General features: G+C 44.2%; 1 protein-coding gene across 3 annotated transcripts in view; it reads right to left on the bottom strand.

Moving 5' to 3' along the window:
* Nucleotides 1–26,295, bottom strand: part of TDRD9 (tudor domain containing 9) — a 391,054-nt gene that overhangs the window by 119,226 nt on the left and 245,533 nt on the right. For all 3 annotated transcript variants that reach the window (XR_013270091.1, XM_077467571.1, XM_077467570.1), the window contains exons 18-21: nt 25,957–26,020; nt 16,087–16,131; nt 12,299–12,352; nt 5,025–5,138 (exon numbers count right to left, since the gene is read on the bottom strand). Coding sequence is in view for 2 of the 3 variants with exons in the window: in XM_077467571.1 (XP_077323697.1) it covers nt 5,025–5,138; nt 12,299–12,352; nt 16,087–16,131; nt 25,957–26,020 (277 nt within the window). In the remaining variant the exon portion in view is untranslated. The remainder of the gene's footprint in view (nt 1–5,024; nt 5,139–12,298; nt 12,353–16,086; nt 16,132–25,956; nt 26,021–26,295) is intronic.

Genomic DNA, 26,295 nt, shown 5'->3' on the forward strand with positions numbered 1-26,295 from the left:
CAGTTCGCATATCGCAGTGCGATCTGCAAACTCGGACAGGAATCGGATCGCATGGTGTAAACACCCATGCGATCCGATTCTGCTGCGGACCAAAAAAAGGGTCCTGTGCGAGTTTGGGGCGGGTGCACATCGCACAGAGATCGCATGTGATTTGCACTGCAGTGCGAATCACATCCGGTTCTCGTAGCCGCAGCAGTGTGAACCCAGCCTAAATGCCCAGTAAGTGAGAGGTTAAAAGATAAAAAAAAAAAAAAATCCCCCGGAGTAAATTCATCATCAGCAGGCTGCCCGTTCTTAAATAGCTAAGAGGTGCGGAACCTGGCGTTGTCGCCCTGTGATGCCAATCTATCATGCACCGGTTGGTGAAATCACGGGGGTGGTACCACCAGGAGACATCACTGGGTGGCCCTGACCCTTAGCTATTAAAGAACTGTGAAATTTTTAACAAGGACTTGTGTTGTTTTTACACCCACACTCATTCACAGAAGGGCCCCTTGTTAAAGGGGGATTCCAGATTCCGATTTGCCTTCTGCTCGTAAACCCCAACAACCACCAGCCAGGGTTGTGGGGGGGGGGGGGTGCTTTTCTTACTTTGTATTTCAGCCTCCTTGGTAATGTCCTCCCTGAGCTCCGCCCCCCCCCCAATTACTTTGAAAATAACAGTGCATGCTAGTTGCGGTCATGCTCACTGCTCTTAACACAGTACAAATCCCATGTTTCATAATCCCGAGAAGATGGCTACATACAGTAAAAATCACTGAATACAAAACGTGGCTACCTTCTAATAGGAAGTTGTATCAGAGACATCAGAGACACCAAGAAAGAAATTTGAAGATTTGGAGTAAGCCAAGAGGAATAGAAGATACTTTTTTGAATTAAAGTGGTTCAAGTTTTTTTGGTTATGCGGGATAGAGGAGATAATATATATTGAATACAAAACGTGGCTACCTTCTAATAGGAAATTGTATCAGAGACATCAGAGACACCAAGAAAGAAAATTGAAGATTTGGAGTAAGTCAAGAGGAATAGAAGATCCTTTTCTGAATTAAAGTGGTTCAAGTTTTTTTTGGGTTATGTGGGATAGAGGAGATAATAAATATATATATATATATATATATATATATATATATTTGATTAGAGTATACCCATCTGTGGTTGCAGCAGTTTCTTTTTCTTTGTTTTTATTAAATTTTTTTCACTAATTTGGGCAGTTTCACGTGGATATTTGACATAGCAGAGCATTCGTGCCTTTCTATTATAACAAATACTTACCTGATCTGCGCAATGGTATTGCAGCATGCCCCCAAACCTCTTCCAGGGTCCCCCACTGGCACTCTTGGCTTGTATTCTGTGTGTGCCCTGTGGCCACTTGCTATGAAGAACTTCTGTAGGCTCGCTCCCAAGCCAGACTGTATGCGTCCATAGACTAACAGCGTAGCTCAGCAACGCTCCCTGCTGCTGTGGCAGCACAGTGGTGTAGTGGTTAGCACCTTCACCTAGCAGCACCAGGGTTGCTGGTTCAAATCCCGACCACAATACCATCTGCCTGGAGTTTGCATGTTCTCCCTGTGCCTGCGTGGGTTTCCTCCAGCTACTCCAAAGACATGCTGGTAGGTGAATTAGACCCTGTCCAAAAAGTGTTGTAAGTGTGTTGGGACTGTTGTGAATTCATTAAGAAAAAAATAATAATAATACATTCATATTTACTGTCAAAGAGGTGAGATTGTTTAGGCTTTAGGAACAGATGAACTACAATGTTGATATTATTGGACTAGGACCTCTTGGAGAACTTTAAAATGCAAAGTACAAGATCTCACAGGTTTTCTAAATGTTAAAGGGATTAGCTATCTTTTCCAATTTTACAAGTCTGTACTGAAAAATGTGTGGCCTGAACAAAAGCGATGTTTGGTCACAAACACCAGAGGAAATCTTATCTACCTCATTTAATGGCCAAGGAAGGCCATGCAAATATATATGGCAAGGTTTGGGCTATACTCAGGAGTACCTGTGACCAACAGCCATTAAACCTGAATGACCAGAACAAATATCCCATTGTCTCAGAAAGTGAGAGATCAATAAGCCAAGTAGTCAGTATTGTCCTAGCTTCTCATGAAACAATGGCAGGAGAGATTCGCACGCTAGGATGATAACAGCTATAAAAACCGAGAGTGGAATGACAGGTGCATATATCTGGGGTGTTGTGTCACAATGTTGGAGACAGATTCATATACCAGTAACAAATATTTTTCTAAGCCATTCAAATTATATATATATAGGTCACAACTGAGATTATAATTTTAGTATCTAATGATCTAAAGAACTTGGTCACAAAGAAATTATATATGAAAGTATGATTATAAGTAGAAGTGTTTTAGCAACAAATTAGTATTATAAAAAACATAAATCATGATTAGAATTGTATAAGAATTTAACCTATGTTTAGATAAACAAATATTGATTGGATACCCAAATTATACATGTATCCATATAGATAATAATTGTATGTGATTTGTTTGATATATATCTAACCTGTGTCCTTTCTAAACGGACTAAAGATTAACAGATATACAGTGATATGCATATATATCACCAATTTATGCAAGTGATTATTGGAAATTTATGTTAAAGCGTATTCTACATTATGCCATAATTCTTGAACACTCGAATATATTCGTTAGAACATATAAATAACGAACACATATTACAGAATTAGAAAAATATTCACTTAAAGTGGTTCTGCACTCAAAATACAACATTTGCCCATTCTGTTGCCTATAGTTAATATATCTCATAATGCCACCTGTTTTTTTTTTTTGATTCACCTACCTTTTGTAATCTTCAGTACTTTATTTCAAACCCCTGCGGCGATGGGCGGTCTCTTGCGGCGATGGGCGGTCTCTTGCGGGGATCAGCGTAATTTCCTGTTGGAGATCACAGGAGACAGTGCGGCTAATGCACCCGACATCTCGCGAGATTTCGGGTGCTACAGCCGACATCTCGCGAGATTTCGGGTGCTACAGCCAACATCTCGCGTGATTTTGGTAATTACAGCCGAGATCTCGCGAGATCTCGGCTGTAATTACCAAAATCACGCGAGATGTTGGCTGTAGCACCCGAAATCTCGCGAGATGTCGGCTGTAGCACCCGAAATCTCGCGAGATGTCGGGTGCATTAGCCGCACTGTCTCCTGTGATCTCCAACAGGAAATTACGCTGATCCCCGCAAGAGACCGCCCATCGCCGCAGGGGTTTGAAATAAAGTACTGAAGATTACAAAAGGTAGGTGAATCAAAAAAAAAAAACAGGTGGCATTATGAGATATATTAACTATAGGCAACAGAATGGGCAAATGTTGTATTTTGAGTGCAGAACCACTTTAAAGAAATAAAACACCAAACATAGGTGAGACACCTGGTGGTGGAAGGTGCTATTACCTTAAAATCACGAGACTCCCGGGAAAGCTAACCATTAAGTCTGCCGGCCAATGAGGGGGGAACACATACCCTCTGGGAAGAACTTAGTATAATTTTATGATCCTTTTGTTGAAGAGGATATTTAAGAAACTAGAAAGATGGAGAAAAGGAGGAAGCTCGGAGGAGAGCTGGGGAGAGAGAGTCAGGGGGAAGCTTAGGGACCCCCCCTGAGAAGGGACACTGGAAGACATGCATGAATACACATTTTACATTCATGAAGATCCCTGCTCCTTGGAATGTTGAAGCCACGGCAGCCATCTTAAAATTCCTGGTAACTAATACTCCACACTAATAGCCATATTGGAAATGGGTAAATATATGTTTATCATCTATTTTATGTTCTCTTAAATATTGATGTTTTTGAATATTCTATTATTGAAATACTTCTCCCGAATCAATAACCGCCTTTCCTTTTAGATTTTTCTCTAAATTAAATTTTTCATACATTTCTTTTTGCATAGATGCCAATTTTATTGACAAACAAATGTCTAATTTATTTCACATGGTTAACCACTTACTTACCTGCAGTATAGTAACGGTTTGATGTGTGAAATACAGACATTCTGTTTAATTGTCAATTATCAAAAGGTTATTGATTCTACCGAGAAATGATAATGGTGATAATTGTGTCCAAGGTACTACTACGCCCAGTTTGAGGGTGTTCCCAGAAATTGTCAAAATGATCAAGTAATGTAATCTGTATTTTAATATTTCATGTAAATATTTGTTTTCTGTCAACCAATAAATGTAGCTATTTTGTATGATCACTCGTCTCCGTGAATAAGTTTCACATATATAGACTGTGTCATATAGACTGATTTGGTATCTTAAAAATATCTTCGTTAAAAATTACTTAGGCAATATTGTGCGGGAAAATTCCTTAAAAAGCACAACAGGACCCTGCAGGCCAAAGGACCGCGTAAAAAGCTGCAGATGGACACCGGTGGCAAGAAAGCGCCCTGAGGCGATTCAGTTCGCATAGGTAGCGCTATACAAGTCATTCATTCATTCCCTGCTCACATGATTTGATCAATAGCAGCAGGATCGAATAAATCCGGCTGCCTGTGTAAGAGGAGAGGGCCGCTGCAGACCGATACAGTGCTGGATCAAGATAGGATGTAGGTATTTGGGGAGGTGAGGGGGGATACAAATACTGGGATATTTTTTACCTTAATGTAAGGAATGCAATAAGGAAAAAAAAATAAAATAAAAATAAAGCAAAGCATTTAGATCTACTTTGAGACTACATACTTAAATAGTTTACGTTTTTTTATTTTTTTTTTATTTGTCACTGTAAGTCTCCTCAAAACCAATACAAATTTACACCGAACATGCTTTTGCATTTGTATGTATGGCTAACACAGGCAGATTAGCCTGCAACTCTTTTGGGACTAGGGCCGATGTGAATGGGCCAACATTCCCTGGAAAACACTATGGACTATTCTACTGAAGTATAATTATATAAAAGCCAACAAAATTAAGAAATATTATTCATATCTGCAGATAGGGAAAAAAGGTTTAATTATGTACAACTTTGAATGCAGCTATAAACCTGGAGTATGAAGCGCTGCTTGTGTTTGTAGTCTGGATCCACGCTTGCTCGTTCATTAACATGCATGTTGAAATGAGAAACACGCTTTTTCAGCTCATCATACAAGGCAGCCACCTGAGGAGAAGCCAAAATATATTTACAGAGGCACATTGGTAAACATTTTTCAATAAAACTGCAAAGCCTGAAAATTACTGGAGATATCTGAAAATATCTACCCATTTGAAAAAAAAAAAAAGTACTTAAATGTACTGGTGTGATGGCAGGAAAGCCTGGTATTTACAAGTGGATAGGAATTTTAGTAGAACACCAAAATAGGATTTTTATAACTGCTTACCGTATATACTCGAGTATAAGCCGAGATTTTCAGCCTCTTTTTTGAGGCTGAAAGTGCCCCCCTCGGCTTATACTCGAGTCATCGCTGTCTGCCTGCTCGATCAGCGTGTCGAGCAGACAGACAGCGGCCATTCTATAATTCAAAAGCCGCGCCTCCGGCTCCGCCTTCGCCTGTGATAGGCGGAACACTGAATTTCCCAGCAGCCTGTGTTCCGCCTATCACGGACATCGTCTCATCCTCGTACTACGGACGAGGATGAGACGATGTCCGTGATAGGCGGAACACAGGCTGCTGGGAAATTGTGTTCCGCCTATCACAGACAGGGAGGCGCGGCATTTGAACAGGGGAATGGGCGCCGACGAAGAGCGGTGATCCTGGGACGGGACCGGACGGAGGCTCGGCTCGGGACGGGACGGGACCGGACGGAGTCTCGGGACGGGACCGGACGGAGGCTCGGGACGGGACCGGACGGAGGCTCGGGACGGGACCGGACGGAGGCTCGGGACGGGACCGGACGGAGGCTCGGGACGGGACCGGACGGAGGCTCGGGACGGGACGGGACCGGACGGAGGCTCGGGACGGGACGGGACCGGACGGAGGCTCGGGACACAGGTAGGCTGGACACACAAGGCCACACACACACACACACACACACACACACACACACACACGGATGGACACACACACAGGGATGGATGGATGGACACACACACAGGGATGGATGGATGGATGGACACACACACACACAGGGATGGATGGATGGACACACACACACACAGGGATGGATGGATGGATGGACACACACACACACAGGGATGGATGGACACACACACACACACAGGGATGGATGGATGGATGGACACACACACACAGGGATGGACAGGCATATCTCACCCTCGGCTTATACACGAGTCAATAGGTTTCCCAGTTTTTTGGGGGTAAATTGGGGGCCTCGGCTTATACTCGGGTCGGCCTATACTCGAGTATATACGGTACCTGTTAAATACTTTTCTTGGAGTACATCATAGGACACAGCGCCTTAAAATTTACTTAGTGGGTTATAGCTACCTTCAAGTGTTGACACGGGCACAGGCAATACAGGAAGTTGACTGCCCTATATAACCCCTCCTCCTTCCAGGAGTACCTCAGTTTTTGTAGCCGGGCAATATAAAAAATATACTTAAACCCCATAAAAGAAGAGGGACGGGACCTCTGTGTCCCATGATGTACTCCAAGAAAAGCATTTTACAGGTAAGCCATTATAAAAATCCATTTTCTTTTTCATACATCATAGGACACAGAGGCTTATTTATATAGTGGGACTTCCCATAGCAATGCTACTTGATGGGAGGGAGACATAACCCATAGGGCAGCCACAGACTTTGAGGAATTGTACTGCTGCCTGCAGCACACTGTGTCTGAAGGCAATATCCTCATTCCTACTTACATCCACTTGGTAAAATTTTGTTAATGTATGGACCGAAGACCAAGTTGCGGCCTTGCAGATCTGAGCAAAGGAGGCCTGGTGACACACTGCCCAAGAAGCACTAACAGCTCTGGTAGAGTGCGCTTTAACTTAAATAGGGAGAATCTTACCCCTTAAATCATATGTTTGAATTCTAACTTGCCGAATCCACTTAGCAACAGTGGATTTCAATGCTGCCTGTCCTTTAGGACCCTCTGGTAGAATAAATAAGACATCTGACCATAGATTTTCACTGCTCTCACTACATCAAGACAATGTAGTGAATATTCTTCCCTGGAACATGGTTTTGGGAAAACGATGACAGGACAATATCTTCATTCAGATGAAAGCCTGAAACCACTTTTGCCAAAAAACCTGGACGAGGGCATAACACCACTCTGTCCTCATGAATAAACAAATATGGCTCTTTACAAGAGCAGCCAATTCTGAAACCCTCCTTGCTGAGGATATAGCAACCAAAAAAATCAGCTTCCTAGTCAGGACTTGCTGTAATGGTTCAAATGGCGGTTTTTGTAACACTGAAAACTAAATTCAAGTCCCAAGGGGTTAAACGTAATTTAACTGGTGGATTAATCTTCATCACCCCTTGCATAAAACCCCAGACTAAAGCATGCGTAGCAAGCGTTTTTTGAAATAAAACCAATAAGGCTGAGACTTGGCCCTTAATAGTACTTGGGGCCAACTTCATCTCTACGCCCAATTGTAGAAAGGCAAGGATTCAGCCTATAATATATCTCTGAGGGTGGCAGCCCTTGGATTCACACCAGGATACTTAAGTTTTCCAAACTCTACAATATACAGCTCTGGAAACTGGTTTCCTTACATTGATTAAAGTTGAGCTAACAGACCTGGAAGGCCCAGGCGTTAAATTTAGCATTCGTAAAGTAGGATGGAATATCGGCCTCTGCGATAGCAGGTCTGGCCTTAGTGGGAGAGGTCAAGGACCCTCCACTGCCATCTTTACGATCTTTGCGTACCATGACCTTCTGGGCCATGCTGGTGCTACCAGAATTAACGGCTTTCTTTCCAGCTTGATCCTGCAAAGAACTTGAGCTAGCAACTGAATCGGGGGAAAAGCGTAGATCAGTGAAAACTGATCCCATGGGGTTACCAGCGCATCTGTGCTGTATGTGAGTGGGTCCCTTGTTCTGGACACAAAGTTGACTAACTTCATGTTGAAATTGGACGCTAGAAGATCTATTTCCGGAGTCCCCCATCTTTGGCAAACAGCCCAAAACACTTTGGGGTGAAGAGACCATTCCCCTTGGAATAACTGCTGGCGACTTGGATAGTCCGCCTGCCAATTTTCTACTCCCGCAATGAAAACTGCCGATAGGAATGGGACATTCCTTTCTGCCCAAGTTAGGCTATGGTTCACCTCTCTCTGAGCTGACAGACTCTTGGTGCCCCCTTGGTGACTGATACAGGCCACAGCTGTGGCATTGACGGATTGAATCCAGACTGGACAATTCTTTAACCTGGAGGTCCAGGTTTTCGGAGCCAGATACACGGCCCGAATCTCTAGGATGTTGATGGGCAGGGCACTTTCGAGTTTTGACCACTGTCCCTGGATAGCCGTCCCCTCTAGTATCACTCCCCAGCAGGCTGGCATCTGTTACTACTTTACAGATTATTGGTCTGAAGGATTTCCCCTTCAGCAAATTCTAGCTTCGTAACCACCAACTGAGGCTTTGAAACGCTTGGGCACAGCCGCATTGGCAAGTCAAAAGCTTGGATCATCTTGTTCCAAGCAGAGGGGAATCTGTTTTGCAACAGTCTTGAATGGAACTGGGCATAGGGGAATGCTTTGAACGAAGCTACCATATTTCCTAAACCTCATGCAAAGGCGAATTGAAGGATTTGCTTTTGACCTGACCATCGGTACCAGCTCTTGTATGGAACCGATCTTTTCTGGAGGCAACACCACCCTTTTCTGGGCTGTATCTATGATCAGGCCCCAGCAATCCATCCAGTAAAGCCTTCTTACTGGTTTTAAGTAATACTTCTCTAGGTTGAGGATCCAACAAAGACTTTCCAGGTAACTGGTTGTAATGAGTATGCTTTGCCTTAAAGTGGGGTGCCCCTAAAAAAAAAAAAAAAAAAAAAAAATTAAAAGTCAGCAGCTACAAATACTGCAGCTGCTGGCTTTTAATAATCGGACACTTACCTGTCCCAGGGTCAAGCGATGTGGGGGAACAAAGCCCCCCCTCGTTCCCCGCTCCGCCGTCATTCATAATGTGGGCATGTGCGAGCGGCACAGGGCGCCGTGATACGCCGCACAGTCATCTGGGACTCATGACTGTACGGCACGAGGCGAAGTGACGTCACCAGCCCAGGCAAGGAAGAAGGCAGCAGGTATTTTAGAGGTGAGTCAACATTTTTTTTTCCAATTTTTTTTTTTTTCTTTTAAGATTTTTAATCACTTTTTTAATTTTTGGTGGCAACACCACTTTAAGCAAGTCACTGACTGGTCTATTAACAATAGATTGTCTAGGTACGCCAACACTGTTATGCCCTGTGCCCTCAACCTGGCTAGAGGTAGAACCAGTATTTATGTGAATACCCATGGTGCTGTGGCTAGCCCGAGGGTAAGGCCACAAACTGAAAGTGCCGTTCCACTTCAAATCGCCTTTGGTGAGCGGTTAATATAGGGACATGCAGATATGCGTCCCTGATGTTGATGGACGCCAGAAGTTCTCCACGTTGTAGGATGGAGACCAATGACCTGATCGACTCCATTCGAAGTGAGCAAATTTTTAGGAACCAATTTAGATTTGTTAGATCCAGAATGGGCCCGATATCCCCATTCGGCTTTGGCACTGCAAACAGGACTTAAAATAAACCCAAACCCTGCTCTTCCGTGGGGATCTGCACGATCACCCCGAGTCAACAATCGGTCCAATACTTAAAACCGGGATCGTCTTTTCCCTAGATCATTGGGAACGTTTGATATCAGAAAGTGTGATGGTAGAGACTCCCGAAACTCTAGTTTGTATCCTAGAGTCACTGTGGCGAGAGCCCATCTGTCCTGAGTTTCCCTCTGCCAGACTTCTGTGAAATGTAGAAGTCTCCCCCCCCCATCTTGGTGAGGGAGATGCCTCTTCATAAAGAGGTCTTAGTATTAGCCTTTGTAGTCTTGCGGCTCCAGGTCTTCCTTTGAGCTTGGGCCTGATCATGTGATCTTCCTCTAGGATCTGACTGTGGAAGCCGCCAGCACTGCCTAGAGGCGTATGCACTTGGCGCAGGAGAGAAAGTCAGTTTAAATGAAGGACGTTTATACTTTCTTTTGACTGGCAAAAAGTACTTTTTCCACTGGAAATTGTCTGGATGTATTTATCCAAATAATCGCTCCCCAGTCCCCATGAAATGGGAAACTAGACAGTAGGTTTTTGCAGGGTGCTTCGCAAGACCAATCCTTTAGCCAAAGGGTCCTACGCATGTGTACTAGCACAAGTGCAAGGAGAGACACCTGGTGAATAAATTCCTTCATAGCATCTATGGCAAAACATAATGCTTTTGGCAAATCAGCCAACTCACTGGCCTGTTGTGCAGGGAGCTTGTTAAGGACCTCCGTGAACTGGTCTTTTAAGGACTGACAGATGCCTATAGCTGCAATTGCAGGTTGAGCAACAGTACCTGCTAAAGAAAAAGAGGATTTTAACAGGAATTCCAACTTTTTATCTGTTGGATCCTTTAGCATTTGTGCATTGTCCACTGGACAAGTTAAACTTTTATTCAAACAGGAAATTGCAGCATCTACTGCTGGAACTTTCAATTTTTTGTTGAACTTTTCCTCCATAGGATATAGAGCCGAGAATCTCTTTGGAGAGAGAAAATGCTTATCCTGACGATCCCATTCAGTATAAATAAACTTCTCTAGTAATGTGTGGACTCAAAACGCATGCACTGGTTTTGAAGGTTTCAATGAATCCAAAGAAGAAATTAGACCTTTAGCTGACCGATAAGGGTAGCATGAAAGTGGAGCGAACCATGTCCGTAAGGATTTGTACCTCAGATTGTGAAGCTGAAACCTCAACTGTTTCCTTCGCAGAGGAGTAATTGTTTTTTCCCCCGATGGTTTGAGGGCAATATCTCATCCTGTCCCCACTGTTCCCCTGGTAAGGGGTTTGGAGTTGGAGAGAGGGATCTAGCACAATTCTTATCCCCTTTAATGGAGAATGCTATTAAAGCCGCTAATCTTATTTTCTAAGCCTTGCAGGGCAGAGGAAAATGCATCTTCTGTCACATATACAGGGGCTGAAGTGTAAGAAGCAGTTGCACCACCAATTGCTTCCAATGACTCACCATGGCTTGCCATGTCGGGTATCTCCAGAGAGGATGACAATGTGGAGGCATGTCTGGAGTTCCCAGCGCCTGGGGGTGGTTTTGTTGCCTTAGTAGTAAGCCTTGAAGCCATAGTGCAAAGCACAAAAACCAAAAGGTACTCCAAGAACTGTTCTACTTCTTTCAACAACAGTAGGAAAAACAGTGGCAGCATAGAATGATCTCATGCTAAACAATACGTTTTTTCCTGTACTGCAAATAGTGTAAACCTCTCACGTGCACCAGCGCTTCTGTGTTATGTGGAAGCCTTGCTTCAGATGCTCTGATAGACACTGTTAGTTTCCCAGAGTATCACCTTTAAGCTTTTTCAGGTGTGAGCCTGATTGTCTATGTGCCACGCCCTTTCCTGTGCTTTAGCAAGAGTCACCTCGGGGGGGCTGTATTAGCACAGATTTAAACATGGTCTATACACTATTACTCCCTCTAGAGAAGTTAGGCATTTTAGAATATATTTGAAAGAAAAGTTATAGGTGGACTTTGCAGTTCCTATGCTTTCCTCTTACATTTTCATCGCTGCAGTATACTGCTGTAAACAGACAGATCAAAACTTCCCCCATCACGGCAGGCAGCGCAGTTAAACAATCAAAGACTGGGTTCTGTTTAATAGGGGTTCCACTACCTTGGAGTATGTATAGCACACCCCTCAGGACAGCCTTAGGTAATGTAACAAGACCAAAAAGAGTCCTGGTTCCTAGGGTCCAGCCCTCAAAGAGGAGCGCTACAGGCAAAACCTCATTCTTCTATGCGAGGCCCGGGTGCCATCTTAGAGCCGCAGTGGCGGGATGGATCCGGTTGTGGAGGCTTTTTAAATCCAGCATGGATCCCTCCTGGAGCTCTGCAGAGCACATCTTCATTCGTGCCAACACCTTTAGACATTGGCGAAAAAATTAAGGTTTTCCTGGAAGGAGGAGGGATTATATAGGGGAGTCAACTTCCTGTATTGGGTGTGCCCGTGTCAACACCTTAAGGTAGCTGTAACCCACTAAGTAAATACTTAAGGCTCTGTGTCCTATGATGTACAATAAAGAAAAGTATACTACAGCAGAGGTCAAAGTGAGCCTGTCGTAAAACATTAATAAAATGTCAGCCGATTCTCAGTTAAACACTCACCTCTTTTATTCTTTTGATCTGAAAGTAGTTCGATTTTCCCCATTCCATTTCATCCTAGGAGAAAAGTGAATAAGATATTTTAATACTATATACGCTAAAACACTATCAAATTATATATTAACTGAAAGACCTGGACTGAATGGAAGAGAATGACTTAATGGTGAACAAATGAAAAACAAAAACACATCCCTTCCTTTCATTAATGTTGTTCCTACGCGAGAAATGAAGGAGAATAGTCGTAAAATGGGCGCAGAATGGTACACCCCCCCCCTTTCAAAAAAGAAAAACAAATAAAAAATCCCTTATGCTTAACGCTCCACTTTAACCACTTGCCACCCGGCCTATAGCAGAATGACGGCCGGGCGGTGGTTCAGTTATCCTGTCCTGACCACCAGGTATGCCCCCCTAGACCACCAGGGAAATGCTAATCAATGACCAGGCAGCTGCCAATGAGTGCCCAATCACAAAGCCTACCACTGCCAACAGGGATGCCCAGTGTCGCCTATCAGTGCCCATCAGTGTCGCCTATCAGTGCCCCCCCCATGAGTTCCCATCAGCGCCGCCTATCAATGCTCATCAGTGCTGCATATCAGTGTCACCCATCAGTGAAGCCTACCAGTGACACATATCAGTGCCCATCGTCTGTGCCGCCTTATCAGTGCCCATCAGTGAAGTGGAAAAACTATTTAAAAATTTTATAACAAACAAAAGCAAAACAATTTTTTTTCAAAATTTTCGCTCTTTATTTGTTCTCAACACCCCCCTCCCTACCCCCACAATGTAACAGCAGTGAAAGGGGGGGGGGGGTGGAGTTGACAGCCAATCAAGAGTTCCACACTAGGCCCACCCCTCCTGCCCTACGGTGTCATTTATAAAAGTTGTACTATTGCTTTTATTAAACAAAAACAGGCTCTATTTATTTGTATTTAATTTGGGGATTTAAAGCTAAAGTTTTTATATTCCAAGTGGTACATCTAGCTTTTCACAGATATTTCAAGCAATAGCAAAACCATATATAAAATAACGATCAGTAAAATATAAATAAAATACTGATGAGTAAGACCACAGAGAAAAACAAAAAATGTAAGCCTCGGTATTCCAATCAAATCAATCAATATACACTTATTGTGATATTTACCAAAAAATATGTAGAAGTATACATATCGGCCTAAACTGAGAAAAAAAAAATGTATGTATATTATAGCAAAAAAATATTGAGCTTTTTTGAAAATTGCCGCACTTTGTTTATAACGCAAAAAATAAAAACCACAGAGATCAAATACCACCCAAAAGAAAGCTCTTTTTGTTGGGGGGGGGGGGGGGGGATGCCAATTTTGTTTGGTGCAGTGTCGCAGTGTGCAATTGTCAGTTAAAATGACGCAGTGCTGAATCGCAAAAAGTGGTCGGGTCAGGAAGGCAGTAAAATCTTCTGGGGCTGAAGCAATTAATTGGTAATGGCACCCAACAGATGGTTTTAGCGCCGTGCACTACAACACACTACAATGTACATTTGATGCGCTACACACACGTTCCGGCATGTACAGTGCCTTGTGACATTGAAATGCAATGTTTCCAATTTTTCATTACAAGTGTGTGTGTGTGTGTGTGTGTGTGTGTGTGTGAGATTAGCTTGTGGGGATCACCGTTTCTAGAAAATGAGGTCAGAGTTCAGGCAGTTTCTTTAAAATCTGGTGGTTTGCCAGGTTAATTTAGCAGAGGTTAGCAAAGTCTCAAGGCTCTAAACTATATAGTAAGACTCCCTTCTATATGGTGTGGGGCTGGTCCTTGTCACCCACAAAACGTGGTAAAGCAAACCTTTTTCAATCCAAACAGAGCTACTCTCTCTGATTCCCTTCTGAGTCTCAGGCCAGAGCTCTCTTCCTGCTCATTTAAAGTGCACCTGAGCGTGGACTCAAGTAGACCACAACATCCCAACCGGAACCCAGCCTGCCACAGCGGCTGGAAAAACCCGGGCCAGATGCCGGTTCAGTCACTTACAATAGAAGGCATGTGAGGTGATAGCATGGGCAGTGACAGGTCCTCTTTTTGGAGAGATTTTGGGTCTACTGGACCCCAAATCTGTATGGTCTCCCATGTAGCCGATAGACACAGATCGTTCTGATCTGCTACTTACCTGGCCGTTGTTAGCCAGGTAAACAAAGGGGTGGAACCCATTTAGCTACTCCATCACTTCTGCCTTGAGAATCGCCAGCTGAAACTATCAATACTGGGATGATGACTTAGGTGAGCTGAGGCTCTATGACATGATCACCAAGAGACCGGCAGACAGAGCTATACGCGGCGGGGGCGCACGCCTGCTATCCCAGCCTATTAATAGGTACACCCATTTCCCCCACTGTCATTGTGCCGATGTCTATCGGCTTGCAGCGGTCGGCAAGTGGTTAATATCACCACAACTTACAGCACCTAGAGCATGTTGTTTACAACGTATTGCAGAAAACTACGCATTGCCACAAGGCTCAAGTCTGATTTGGCTCAAAAAGTTGAGATTCTATTATGACAACCAAGTCTATGGTAAAAAAAAGAAAAATGAATTATTAAGATTGCGCTATGGACAGATTCTGCAAAGATTACTAGCTGAAAGGATAGATGGAAAAAGGTTGTGAGATAAAGCCCAAGGGGTTAAAAGCTGCCTATGCTTAGATCCTACTTCTTTAGATAAAGGAGTAGGCCGGAAATGTAGAAAATAAATTGAGCTTTCGCGCTAAAACCCTTCCTAACGTGCACCTAGGTGCGGAAAATAAATGTGTTGGTTTTCTGTGATCTGTACAATATTACTATTATCTAGCCTATGTGTATTTATTTATTGACCCAAAAAACTAGTAGCATAAACCAAAATGAAATACGTGGTCTTCTGGTGTCCACCGTACGGTGGTCTTTACCGAATGTCTATAAGTGTACCACTTATAACTTCGTGTTAATATATATATGTTATAAAGTTCCCAACAATGTGCAGCCCAAAATTACACATGTGCAATAAACAATAATGAATATATCAAATATAAAAAAGAAATGGATAAAAAACATATGTAAAGAAATATATATATATAAACCACAATCCAAAACGTTAGTGGTCTAAAGGCAATATTCTATAACCATAAGTTCCAGAACTAACAATCCAAAGTGCTCGTATAAATAGCAAGAGAAAATCTTTCAATGTCCAAAAGAATTTTTTCCAAATCGCATCACTCAGTTGCTGAAAATCGCATAAAGTCTTTATGGCAAAAAGGAGAGGATAAGGTGACTAGTGCAGGAAGATTAGGAACATTCCTCTCCGGTGCGCCACTCAGTGTTAGGGAAATATAATTGCGCTCACCAGAGAGAAAACCCTCAAATCGGTTAGCCGAGCGATCACAGTATAAGCCACTGTGCTGCTCTCTTTGGGCTCTGCTCCCGCTGTGCTGGGGGGAATATTCACCCTTTTACTTCCGCATATGGTAATGTTGTTAAAAACAATCCGCATTTGTGTCAGCTTCGCCGGCGTCGCTGCCTGTTTCCCAATGTGAAGGTGCGCGTCCTTGGCCACGCCCTACGAGTTTCGTCAGAGCGACGTCATCTGGCGCTCCAGAAGACCACCAGAAGACCACGTATTTCATTTTGGTTTATGCTACTTTATTATATACGTTTTTTGGGTCAATAAACACAATAAATACACATAGGCTAGATAATAGTAATATTGTACAGATCACAGAAAACCAAGTCTATGGTAACCCACCTGACAAAGAAAAAATAAAAAATGCATTGAATGCAAACATTTTTATACATACCTTGGGCTTTCTAAGGTCACCTCTCTCCTTGCAATCTTGCCAAAACTAGAGGGAGAGGGGAAAAAAAAAAAAACAGTTTTTGATAGTCAAGAAGTTACATCTACTGTATATTAACTTGTGCATTAATACAGAATCCCAGCAGAACTTTAAAGCCTCATCTTTCTCCTGGCTTTGCATTTCATTTACATCACTTTCTGATTAGATATGCCATCATATCACAACCGAACGTAAACATCTACAGTGCATCTGAAAACTATTCACAGCGCTTCACTTTTTCCACATTTTATTACTTGGTAGCCTTTTTCCAAAATGGATTAAATTCATTATTTTCCCCAAAATGCTACAAACACCCTTACTGACAACGTGAAAAAGTTTCTTTGAAATCTTTCCAAGTTTATTAAAAAATAAAAAACTGAAAAAGAAAAAAAATAACATGTACATAGGTATTCATAGCAATATTGAGCTCAGGTGCATCCTGTTTCCACTAATAATCCTCAAGATGTTTCTACAACTTGATTTGAGTCCACTTGAGGTAAATTCAATTGATTGGGCATGATTTGGAAAGGCACACACCTGTCTATATAAGGCTCCGCAGTTAACAGTGCATGTCAGAGCACAAACCAAGCCATGAAGTCCAAGAAATTGTCTGTAGAACTCCAAGACAGGATTGTATTGAGGAACAGATCTAGGAAAGGGTACAGGAAATTTTCTGCAGCATTGGAGATGCCAATTAGTAGCAGCCATCATCCATAAATGTAAGCTTGAAACCACCAGGACTGTAACTAGAACCGGGAGCCCAGCCAAACAGTCATCAGGAGAGAAGTGCCTTAGTCAGGGAGGTGACCAAGAATCTGATGGTCACTCTGACAGAGCTCCAGTGTTTCTATGTGGCAAGATGAAGGACTTCCAGAAGAACAACCATCCCTGCAGTGCTCCACCAATCAGGCCTGTATGGTAGAGTGGTCAGAAGGAAAACACTCTTCAGGCACCACTTATCACCTGGCCAATACCAGGTGATAAGCGGTGCCTGTGAGTCTGAGTACCAGTGTACTGTCTTGTTGAGTATTAGTGTCAGGAAGTGTCAGTAATTTGGACTGGGTATAATCTCTAATCCTCATTAAATGAATAGGTACGATGCCCGGCGGGTGTGGAGAGGCAATTCTGTGTACATCTTGCGGCATGTATGTGTTCCTTTTTCATCTGGTCGAGGGCTAATACTGCTGTGCAAAATGTAAGCACATTGTTACCCTGGAAGCCAAGGTTCTGAAACTGGGGAAGCAACTGTCAGCACTGAGAGGACCCTCCACACTAAAGGAGAGCCAGGAACGTACACGGCAGGGGCCAGCACAGAGGTGGGTGGAGACAAAGTGGTGCAGGCAAGAGCAAAGAGTAGATGGGTGACAGTCAGGAAGGGTAGAGGGGCAAGTGCCAGGAAGGCCGATCCAAGGCTGGAGCATCCCAATAAGTACGCTCCATTGAATGACATTGGTGATCCCAGTCAGGGACCAGCACTGCTGGAGCCGAGAGATTCTCCTAGCTGCCAAGGGAAGAACTCCTCCAAGGGGAAGTGGGGGGGGGGGGGTTAAAAGGAAAGGAAAGAGATTCTGGTGGTAGGGGACTCAATTCTTAGGAGGACAGAGAGGGCAATCTGTAACAAAGACCTGAAGCGCCAAACTGTATGTTGTCTACCGGACGCTTGGCACATCATGGATCTGGTGGACAGATTACTGGGAGGGGCTGGGGAAGACCAAGCTGTCATGGTGCATGTTGGCACCAATGACAAAGTCAGAGGCAGATGGAGTGTCCTGAAGAATGATTTCAGGGAGCTAAATTGAGGAAAAGGACCTCCAAGGTAGTATTCTCAGGAATACTACCCGGTACATCAAGCCACACCAGAAAGGCAGAGGGAGATTAAGGAAGTAAACAAGTGGCTAAAGATCTGGTGTAGTAAGGAGGGGTTTGGGTTCCTGGAGGACTGGGACAACTTCTCAGTTGATAACCGGTACTATAGAAGGGACAAACTGCACCTAAATGAGGAGGGTGCAGATCAGTTGGTAATAATGGGGGATTTTCACTACCCAAAAATTGACTGGAGTAATGGCACTGCTGGGACAGTAAAAGGGCAAAAATTTAAAAACCTATTACAGGACAATTTTATGGTTCAGTTTGAGGCCCCAACTAGGAATGATGCTCTGTTGGACCTGGTAATCTCAAACCATGCAGAGCGTATTACTAATGTTCAGATAAAGGAACACCTGGGTAGCAGTGACCATAACATTATTTCATTTGATGTTAGCTGTAAGCAAAATTCCCATACGGGAAAGATAAAAACACTTAATTTCAAGAGTGCAAATTTTCCAAGGATGAGGGCTGCTCTTCAGGACCTAGACTGGGAGAGAACATTGGCATCAATGGGCACAGAACAGAAATGGGAATTCTTCAAAAAGACTGTTTGTGATCTCACGGCAAAGTATATACCCATGGGCAAGAAGTTTAAAAGGCTAAAAATAAAACCTATGTGGCTCACGGCCAAAGTTAAAAAAGCTATAAACTATAAGAAAAGATATTTTAAAAAAAATATAAAAACGAAGGAACACTAGTGTCATTTAAATGTTACAAAGAATATAACAGAATATGTAAAAAGGAAATCAAGGATGCAAAAATTCAAACCGAAAGACAGATTGTAAAAGATAGTAGGACAAACACCAAAAAAATATTCAAATATATTAATAGTAAAAAGGGTCAAGTCTGAGAATGTAGGCCCTTTACAAAAAATATTCTGGAGTGGGTGACTGGGGACAAAGAGAAGGCTAATTTATGAAATATTTTCTTCAGCTCTGTGTACACAAAGGAGCATGGGGGGGGCTCATGTCCATAATGGGGGTGGTAGTGACACCTCAAATCTACAATGGCTCAAAAGTGATATGGTCCAGAAATATTTGGACAGAATAAAGGTGGATAAAGCACCTGGACCTGATGGCATCCACCCACGGATCCTTAAAGAATTGAGCTCTGGCATTTCAAAGCCATTTTATCCAATTTTTAGGGACTCATTAATGACAGGAATAGTACCACTGGATTGGCGCAGGGCCAATGTGGTGCTTATATTTAAAAAGGGAACAAAGTATTTACCAAGTAACTATAGACCTGTTCGTTTAAACTTCTATAGTTGGGAAGATACTGGAGAGATTAATAAAAGACCACAGACGAGTACTTGCAGGAAAAAAATATTTTAAGCAACAGACAGCATGGATTCATGAAAGACAGAAGTTGTTAGACAAACCTGATTTCTTTTTATGAGGAGGTAAGTAAAACCTTGGACAGAGTGGCGGTAGATGTGGTATACTTGGATTTTGAAAAAGCGTTTGATACAACTCCGTACACATGGCTCATGTGTAAGGTAAAGTCTACAGGTTTGGAAATAGTTTGTAGATGGATAGAAAATTGGCTAAAAGACAGAATTCAGAGAGTAGTGGTTAATGATTCTTACTCTGAATGGTCTAAGGTTATCAGTGGTGTACCCCAAGGTTCAGTGCTGGGACCCTTACTTTTTAATATCTTTATAAATGATATTAGGTCTGGGATCAAAATTAACATTTCCGTCTTTGCAGATGACACCAAGCTATGCAGTGGAATAACGTCCTTACAGGATGTCTCCAATTTACAAGCCGACCTCAATGCTCTGTCTAATTGGGCGACTATGTGGCAAATGGGGTTTAATGTTGAGAAATGTAAAGTTATGCACTTGGGGGCTACGAATATGCATCATACATTTTAGGCCGAGTACAACTGGGGGGATCATTAGTGGAGAAGGATCTGGGTGTTTTAGAAGATCATAAGCTCAATAATAGCATGCAATGCCAAGCTGCGTTTTCTAAAGCAAGCAAAGTCCTTTCTTGTATTAATAGAGGTATGGACTCCAGAGAGATATAATTTTGTCCCTGTACAAATCATTAGTAAGACCTCATCTGGAATATGCAGTTCGGTTTTGGGCACCAGTTCTCAAAAAGGATATTGGGGAACTGGAGAAAGTGCAGAGAAGGGCAACCAAACTCATAAGAGGCATGGAGGAGCTCAGCTATGAGGAAAGATTAGGGGAACTGAATTTATTCACTCTTGATAAGAGGAGATTAAAAGAGGATATGATCAACATGTACAAATATATAAGGGGTCCATATAGTGAACTTGGTGTTGAGTTATTCACTTTACAGTCAACAAAGAGGACAAGGCCCTCTCTACGTCTAGAGGAAAAGAGATTTCATTACCAAATACGGAAAGGTTTCTTCACAGTAAGAGCTGTGAAAATGTAGAATAGACTCCCTGCAGAGGTGGTTCTGGCCAGCTCAGTAGATTGCTTTAAGAAAGGCCTGGATTATTTCCCAAGTGTATATAATATAACTGGGTACTAACATTTATAGGTAAAGTTGATCCGGGGAGAATCGGATTGCTTCTCGGGGGATCAGGAAGCAATTTTTTCCCTGTTTTAGCAAATTGGATCATGCTCTGCTGTGTTTTTTTGCCTTCCTCTGGATCAACTGTGGGTATAGAATTGGGTATATGGGATTGTATGATTTTTTTTTTTTTTTTTTTTGTGGTTGAACTAGATGGACTTGTCTTTTTTTCAACCCAACTATGTAATACCATGCCTACAGTGAAGTATGGTGGTGGAAGCATCATGCTGTGGGGATGTTTTTCAGCAGCAGAAACTGGGAGACTAGTCAGGATTGAGGTCACCCTTGACGAAAACCAGCTCAAAAGCTCACTAGACCTCAGGCAGGGGAGAAGGTTCATCTTTCAAAAAGGACTACGACCCTAAGCACCCAGCCAAGATAAAGTAGTGGCTACAGGACAACTGTGTAAATCTACTTGAGTAGCCCAGACTTGAACCTGAATGAACATGTCTGGTGAGATCTGAAAACTGCTGTGCACCGACGCTCCCCATCCTACCTGATGGAGCTTGAGAGGCCCTACAAAGAAGAATGGGAGAAAAAATAGGATTTTTGTTCTCACCATAAAATCCTTTTGTCTAAAGTTCATTGATGGACACCGCTCCTTTAAATCTTGATCTTAGGGTTATATCGCCACCTTCAGGAGAGAACTAGGCAGAACATGTAAAAATAGAAAAACTGCATAGCACTGCCCAAGGGGTGGTCCCACTGGCTATAACCCCTCACTGTGCTTCCTTTAGCTCAGTTCATCAAAAAGCAGTACAACCAGAAATAGGAGGGGTGGGTGCTGTGTCCGTCAATGAACTTCAGAGAAAAGGATTTTACATTGAATACAAAAATTCTATTTTCTCTTACATTCATTGACAGACACAGCTCCTTTAAATCTTGACCTTGGGGACATCCCCAAGCAGTGTCAAAAAACGAGGGGTGGAAAAAGCAAAAAAAACAACTTCAATCACAAGAGGAACTCCTCAGAGGAGTTGCCACCTTAAACGGCCGCCATCAAAACCTGCGGCCACATACGCATCCAAAGATGCGTTCATAACTTGTGACTCAATGAAAGTGTAAATTTCAATTTCACAAAGCCGCCTGCAAAAACTTTGCGGTCACAGCAAGAATCTGAAGATGCACTCACGTTAACTTTGTAAAATGACACGTGATGTTGGCAGCCAAGGAGGTTTTAATTGCCTTGGTGAAACAAGCCGTGACAGGAAAGGGGAGACCCGCCCCTTTAAGCCACAAGCCTGAACCACGATCTGTGCGTGCTCCGAGAGATGGTGGTCGACGCTACCACCAGACCTTTTTCAGACCAGCCCCCTAGACAGAGTTTGACCTCAAAGGGAGCCGTAGCAGACAGATACATCTGTAGAGCCCAGACCACGACCCGGGAATGTAAATTCTTTCAGATGTGTCAGCTAAGAACATAGGGATGGCAACACAACTTCTTCATTTAGATGAAAGGCCAAAACCACCTTTTGAAGAAAGGAGGGCTGTGGACGTAGCACTGCCTTATCCTTCTGGAGAACCAGGTAGGGAGGCTTGCACGACAAAGCCGCTAATACAGAAACTCTCCTGGCAGCTGTAATTGCCACTAGAAAGACTACTTTCTGAGAAAAGGGATTTTTCCTAATATTTTCAAATGGCGGTTTCTGAATAGCCGATAGTACCAGATTTAGATCCCACGTAGGGGCTACGTGTCAAAACCTTTGCACAAATGTACTCGCCAAGAGATATTGAAAGAAGACAGCCAAGGCTGACATCTGCCCCTTGATGGCGCCTAAGGCAAGTTTCTGATCCACTCCTCGCTGCAAAAATTGAAGGAGTCTGGAAACTGAGTATGTGCGAGGACGCCATCCCAACTCGTCACACATGAAAATGTAGGTCTTCCACGTACGATGATAAATCTTCCAAGAAGACGACTTCCGTGCCCTCAGCATAGTGGAAATTACCGAGTCTGACAGACCTCGGTTCCTTAACACCTGGCTTTCAACAGCCATGCAGTTAAAAACAGTGACGGTAAAGCAGGATCAATTATCGGGCCTTTACGACAAAGTCCTCTCGCATCGGCAGCCGCCAAGGAACATCCACCATTAGTCGTACTAGGTCGGCGTTCCTAGGGTGCCGAGGCCAATCTGGGGTAATCAGAATCACCGGAATCCCCTCGGTCTCCACTATGCATAGCAGGCGTGGCAGTAGTTTTTTGTGGAGGGGGGGAGATGCAACCGACGCGTCTGACACGTCCCCCCCAGGGGTCTCTTGTCCCTGGGACAAATCTCTGTACCTTCCGATTGAGACGAGAGGCCAAGAGATCTGCATCTGGTGTGCCCCATCTTAGGTGAATGAGCCAGAATACATCCGGATGTAATGACCACTCCCCTGGTCCAGCATCTGACGACTCAAGTAGTCTGCATGCCAGTTTTCTACACCCGGAATGTATACGGCTGGTACGCGCCGCTCTGCCCATTGTTGGATTGGAGCGACTTCACGTTCTGCAGTCAAGCTCCTTGTTCCTCCTTGATGGTTGACATACGCCGCCATGGTGTTGTCAGATTGGCCGGACACCCCTGCAGCCTCTTTGACCATGTGGAGAGGCACCGCCTGATCGCCCGAAGCCTCAAGCACATTGATCGGCAGGTGGGAATCTTCCCATGTCCTACGGCGCAGGGCTGAATGTGCACCAAAACTCCCTCCCAACTGGTCAAGTTGGCGTTTTTTCTGACCCTGGGTGCCGACGCAAGGTCAAAAGGGAGAGCCACCAATTGGTATTCCTCTCCCCCGACTCCAAATCGCAGAAAGCTCTGATTCCTGAGGCATATGGGTATATGCAAATATGCGTCCTCGACGTCCAAGGACACCAGGAAGTCCCCCTGATGGAATGCAGCAACCATGGAGCGAACTGATTCCTTCAAGTCCAGGATTGGAAATACCCCTTCCTTTTTGGGGACTACAAACATATTGGAGTAGAATCCCTGAAACCTTACCAGCATCGGTACATGTACTATCACTGCCCGCAGCAGCAGGTCCTGTACTGCCCCAAACAGGGCATCCCGATGAGCTGGAAGCAGATGCAGGTTGGAGGAAAAAAATCTGCTTGGTGGAGAAGAAAGAAACTATCTTGTATCCCGATAAAACCAGTTTGCAGACCCATAAAACCTGATAAAACCAGTTTGCAGACCCATTTGGTCAGACAGTAGAGAGGACCACCGAGGTCCACCGACAGTAGAGAGGTCCACCTTCTACCCCACCCGAGAGTCGGGGCGGGGGCAAACCTTCATGCGGTAACATTTTTGCTCTCAGACTTGTTTGACTTGTGAAACCAGGGATGCTTTTGTCCTTCATCAGGTGCCTTGTCGGACTGGGGTTGCTTACCTGCCAACCCGGGCAGAAGAAAAATCAGTTTCTGAGCGGAAAAAGAGGGCCCTTGCCTACGGCGTGGCTCCTTGCCTTTCCTGCACTGTGGGAGCTGCCTGGTCAGCAGACCACTATTTCAGCCAAATCAGGCGCCGTAGCACCACTGTTGATACTGATGCTCTAGAGAGCAGATGGACCATATCCAAGGCTGCATCCCAGACATACATAAGGCCATGCACCAACTGATCTGCCAGTTCTATGCAGACCGGGAAAGTCTGTTTCTCCAAATCACGGTGCAACAAATTTTGCCCATTCAGTAAGCATCTGGACACCAAAGCCGTGGCCAGCACAGGTTGTAATGCAGACCCCCACCACCGTAAACATGGACCGGGCCACTGCCTTGGCCCTTCTGTCGGCAGGGTCCTTGAAGGCAGGAGTCCCTTCTACCTGGATACCGGGGGATCAAAGACCGGAGGAGACACCCATTTTTTCAGGAGGCTCTCCTCAAAGGGGTAACGCACAGCTATTCTTCTTGGGACTGAAAAGGCCCATTGCGGGCTTCCACATTCCTTGTATATGAACTTATCAAAGTCAGTCAAATACAGAAACACCTATCCTGTATCTTCAGGGTATCCCACACCGCTGTGATAAGTGCTCCTACTAGCGCTCTTTCCTGGGCTAACCCGGACACAGAGTCATTCTCACTGTCCGAACAGTCCTGGTCTGCATCCTCAGACACGTCAGAACAGGGGCCACCAATCAAGGCGGGCCCCGAGTCAATCAGAGCTCTCCCTAGAAAAGGGGAGGCAAGGTTTTTTTTTACCCCCCTTACGCCAGGGCAGGTGACCTGGTTGCATTAGCAGGGATGTCTGGGGAAGAAGCGCCAGCTTCTGACACTATGCTGACCCACACTCTCCTGCCACAACATAGGGACTTAATGCGGGAGTCCACCGGGACTCCGCGTTTTTTTTTTTTTAAAAAGCCAGCAGCTACAAATACTGCAGCTGCTGACTTTTAAAATAGTGACACTTACCTGTCCAGCGCGCCCGCGATGTCGGCACCCGAAGCCAATCTCTAGGTCGTCTGTCGGGTCCTGCCGCCGCCATCTTGGGTATGGGAATCAGGAAATGGAGCCTTTCAGCTTCATTTCCCGGTTCCCTACTGCGCATGCGCGAATCGCGCTGCGCAATAAGGACGCTCCCCGCTGCCTCTGGGATCTGTGTGTTTCCCAGCAGGCAGCGGGGCACTTGCGGGAAGGGGCGGGCACTTGCGGAAAGGGGCGTAAGTTACGCCCCTTTCCGCAGAGAGCTATCCCGGAAGTGGGTGCAGTTACCTGGATTATCCAGGTAACTGCACCCCCCTCCCCCCTGAAAGGTGCCGATTGTGGCACCGGAGGGGGGGAGGGTTCCGATGAGCGGAAGGTCCACTTTAGGGTGGACCTCCGCTTTAAGGCAAGGTACACAAAATCCCATCCTAGCTGCTCACAGACTGAGCGTGTCCGTCCCCCCCCCCAGGATTCACCACCCTGACAGAGTACTGTGCTGTGCTGCTGTCGTCCGCTCTGTCCTGTATCACAAAGTGGTCAGAGTAAAAACCGTGCTGTTCTGAAGTATACAGACAACAGCACTAGAGGTAAACCACGCGGAGGCTACCAGAAAATGGCTGCCGGCCATCCTAGCAAAAAAAAAAAAAACACCTAGAAAATGCCCGACAGCATATACACTGCATGCGGCTACAGCAAAATGGCCGCGGCCTCCCCTCATGGCGGGGAGGCCGTGGCCGGTAGGGCGATAACCCTAAGATCAAGAATTAAAGGAGCTGTGTACGTCAATGAACGTAAGATAATGATTTCCATTTTGGAGCAAGGCTGTAACAAAAAATTTTTATTTATGTTAAAGCCTTGCTCCAAATTGGAAATTCATTATTTTCCAATTCTACAAACAAGACCCCATAATGTTAAATAAGTTTGTTTGAAATCTTTGCAAATTTATTAAGAATTTAAAAAAAAAAAAAAAAAAAAAAAAAATTTTTTTTTGGTGAAATTCCCTATACGAAGTTTAAATAATCTTACCCGGAAAGCATTGACAAGAGCAATGCAATCACTCCTACTATTACCAGCATAACTTAATTTGCTCCTGTGAACGAAAATAAAAAATAAGAATTAGTCATGAAAATGATCGACAACTACATTATACCGTATTTGCCGGCGTATAAGACGTCTGGGCGTATAAGACGACCCCCAACTTTTCCAGTGAAAATATAGTGTTTGGGATATACTCTCTGTACAAGACTAGCCCTCTGGTACTGTACTGTAGATACTGCTGTACTGTAGATACTGGTGCACTGTATGTACAGGTATACCGGTAGATATTTTACTGGTACTGTATGTGGTATAACAGCCACCTTACCA

Source organism: Lithobates pipiens, unplaced genomic scaffold (genome assembly GCF_037356315.1).
Source record: "Lithobates pipiens isolate NorthernLeopardFrog02 unplaced genomic scaffold, aLitPip1_a1.2 Scaffold_57, whole genome shotgun sequence".
In the NCBI taxonomy this organism is placed as follows: Eukaryota; Metazoa; Chordata; class Amphibia; order Anura; family Ranidae; genus Lithobates; species Lithobates pipiens.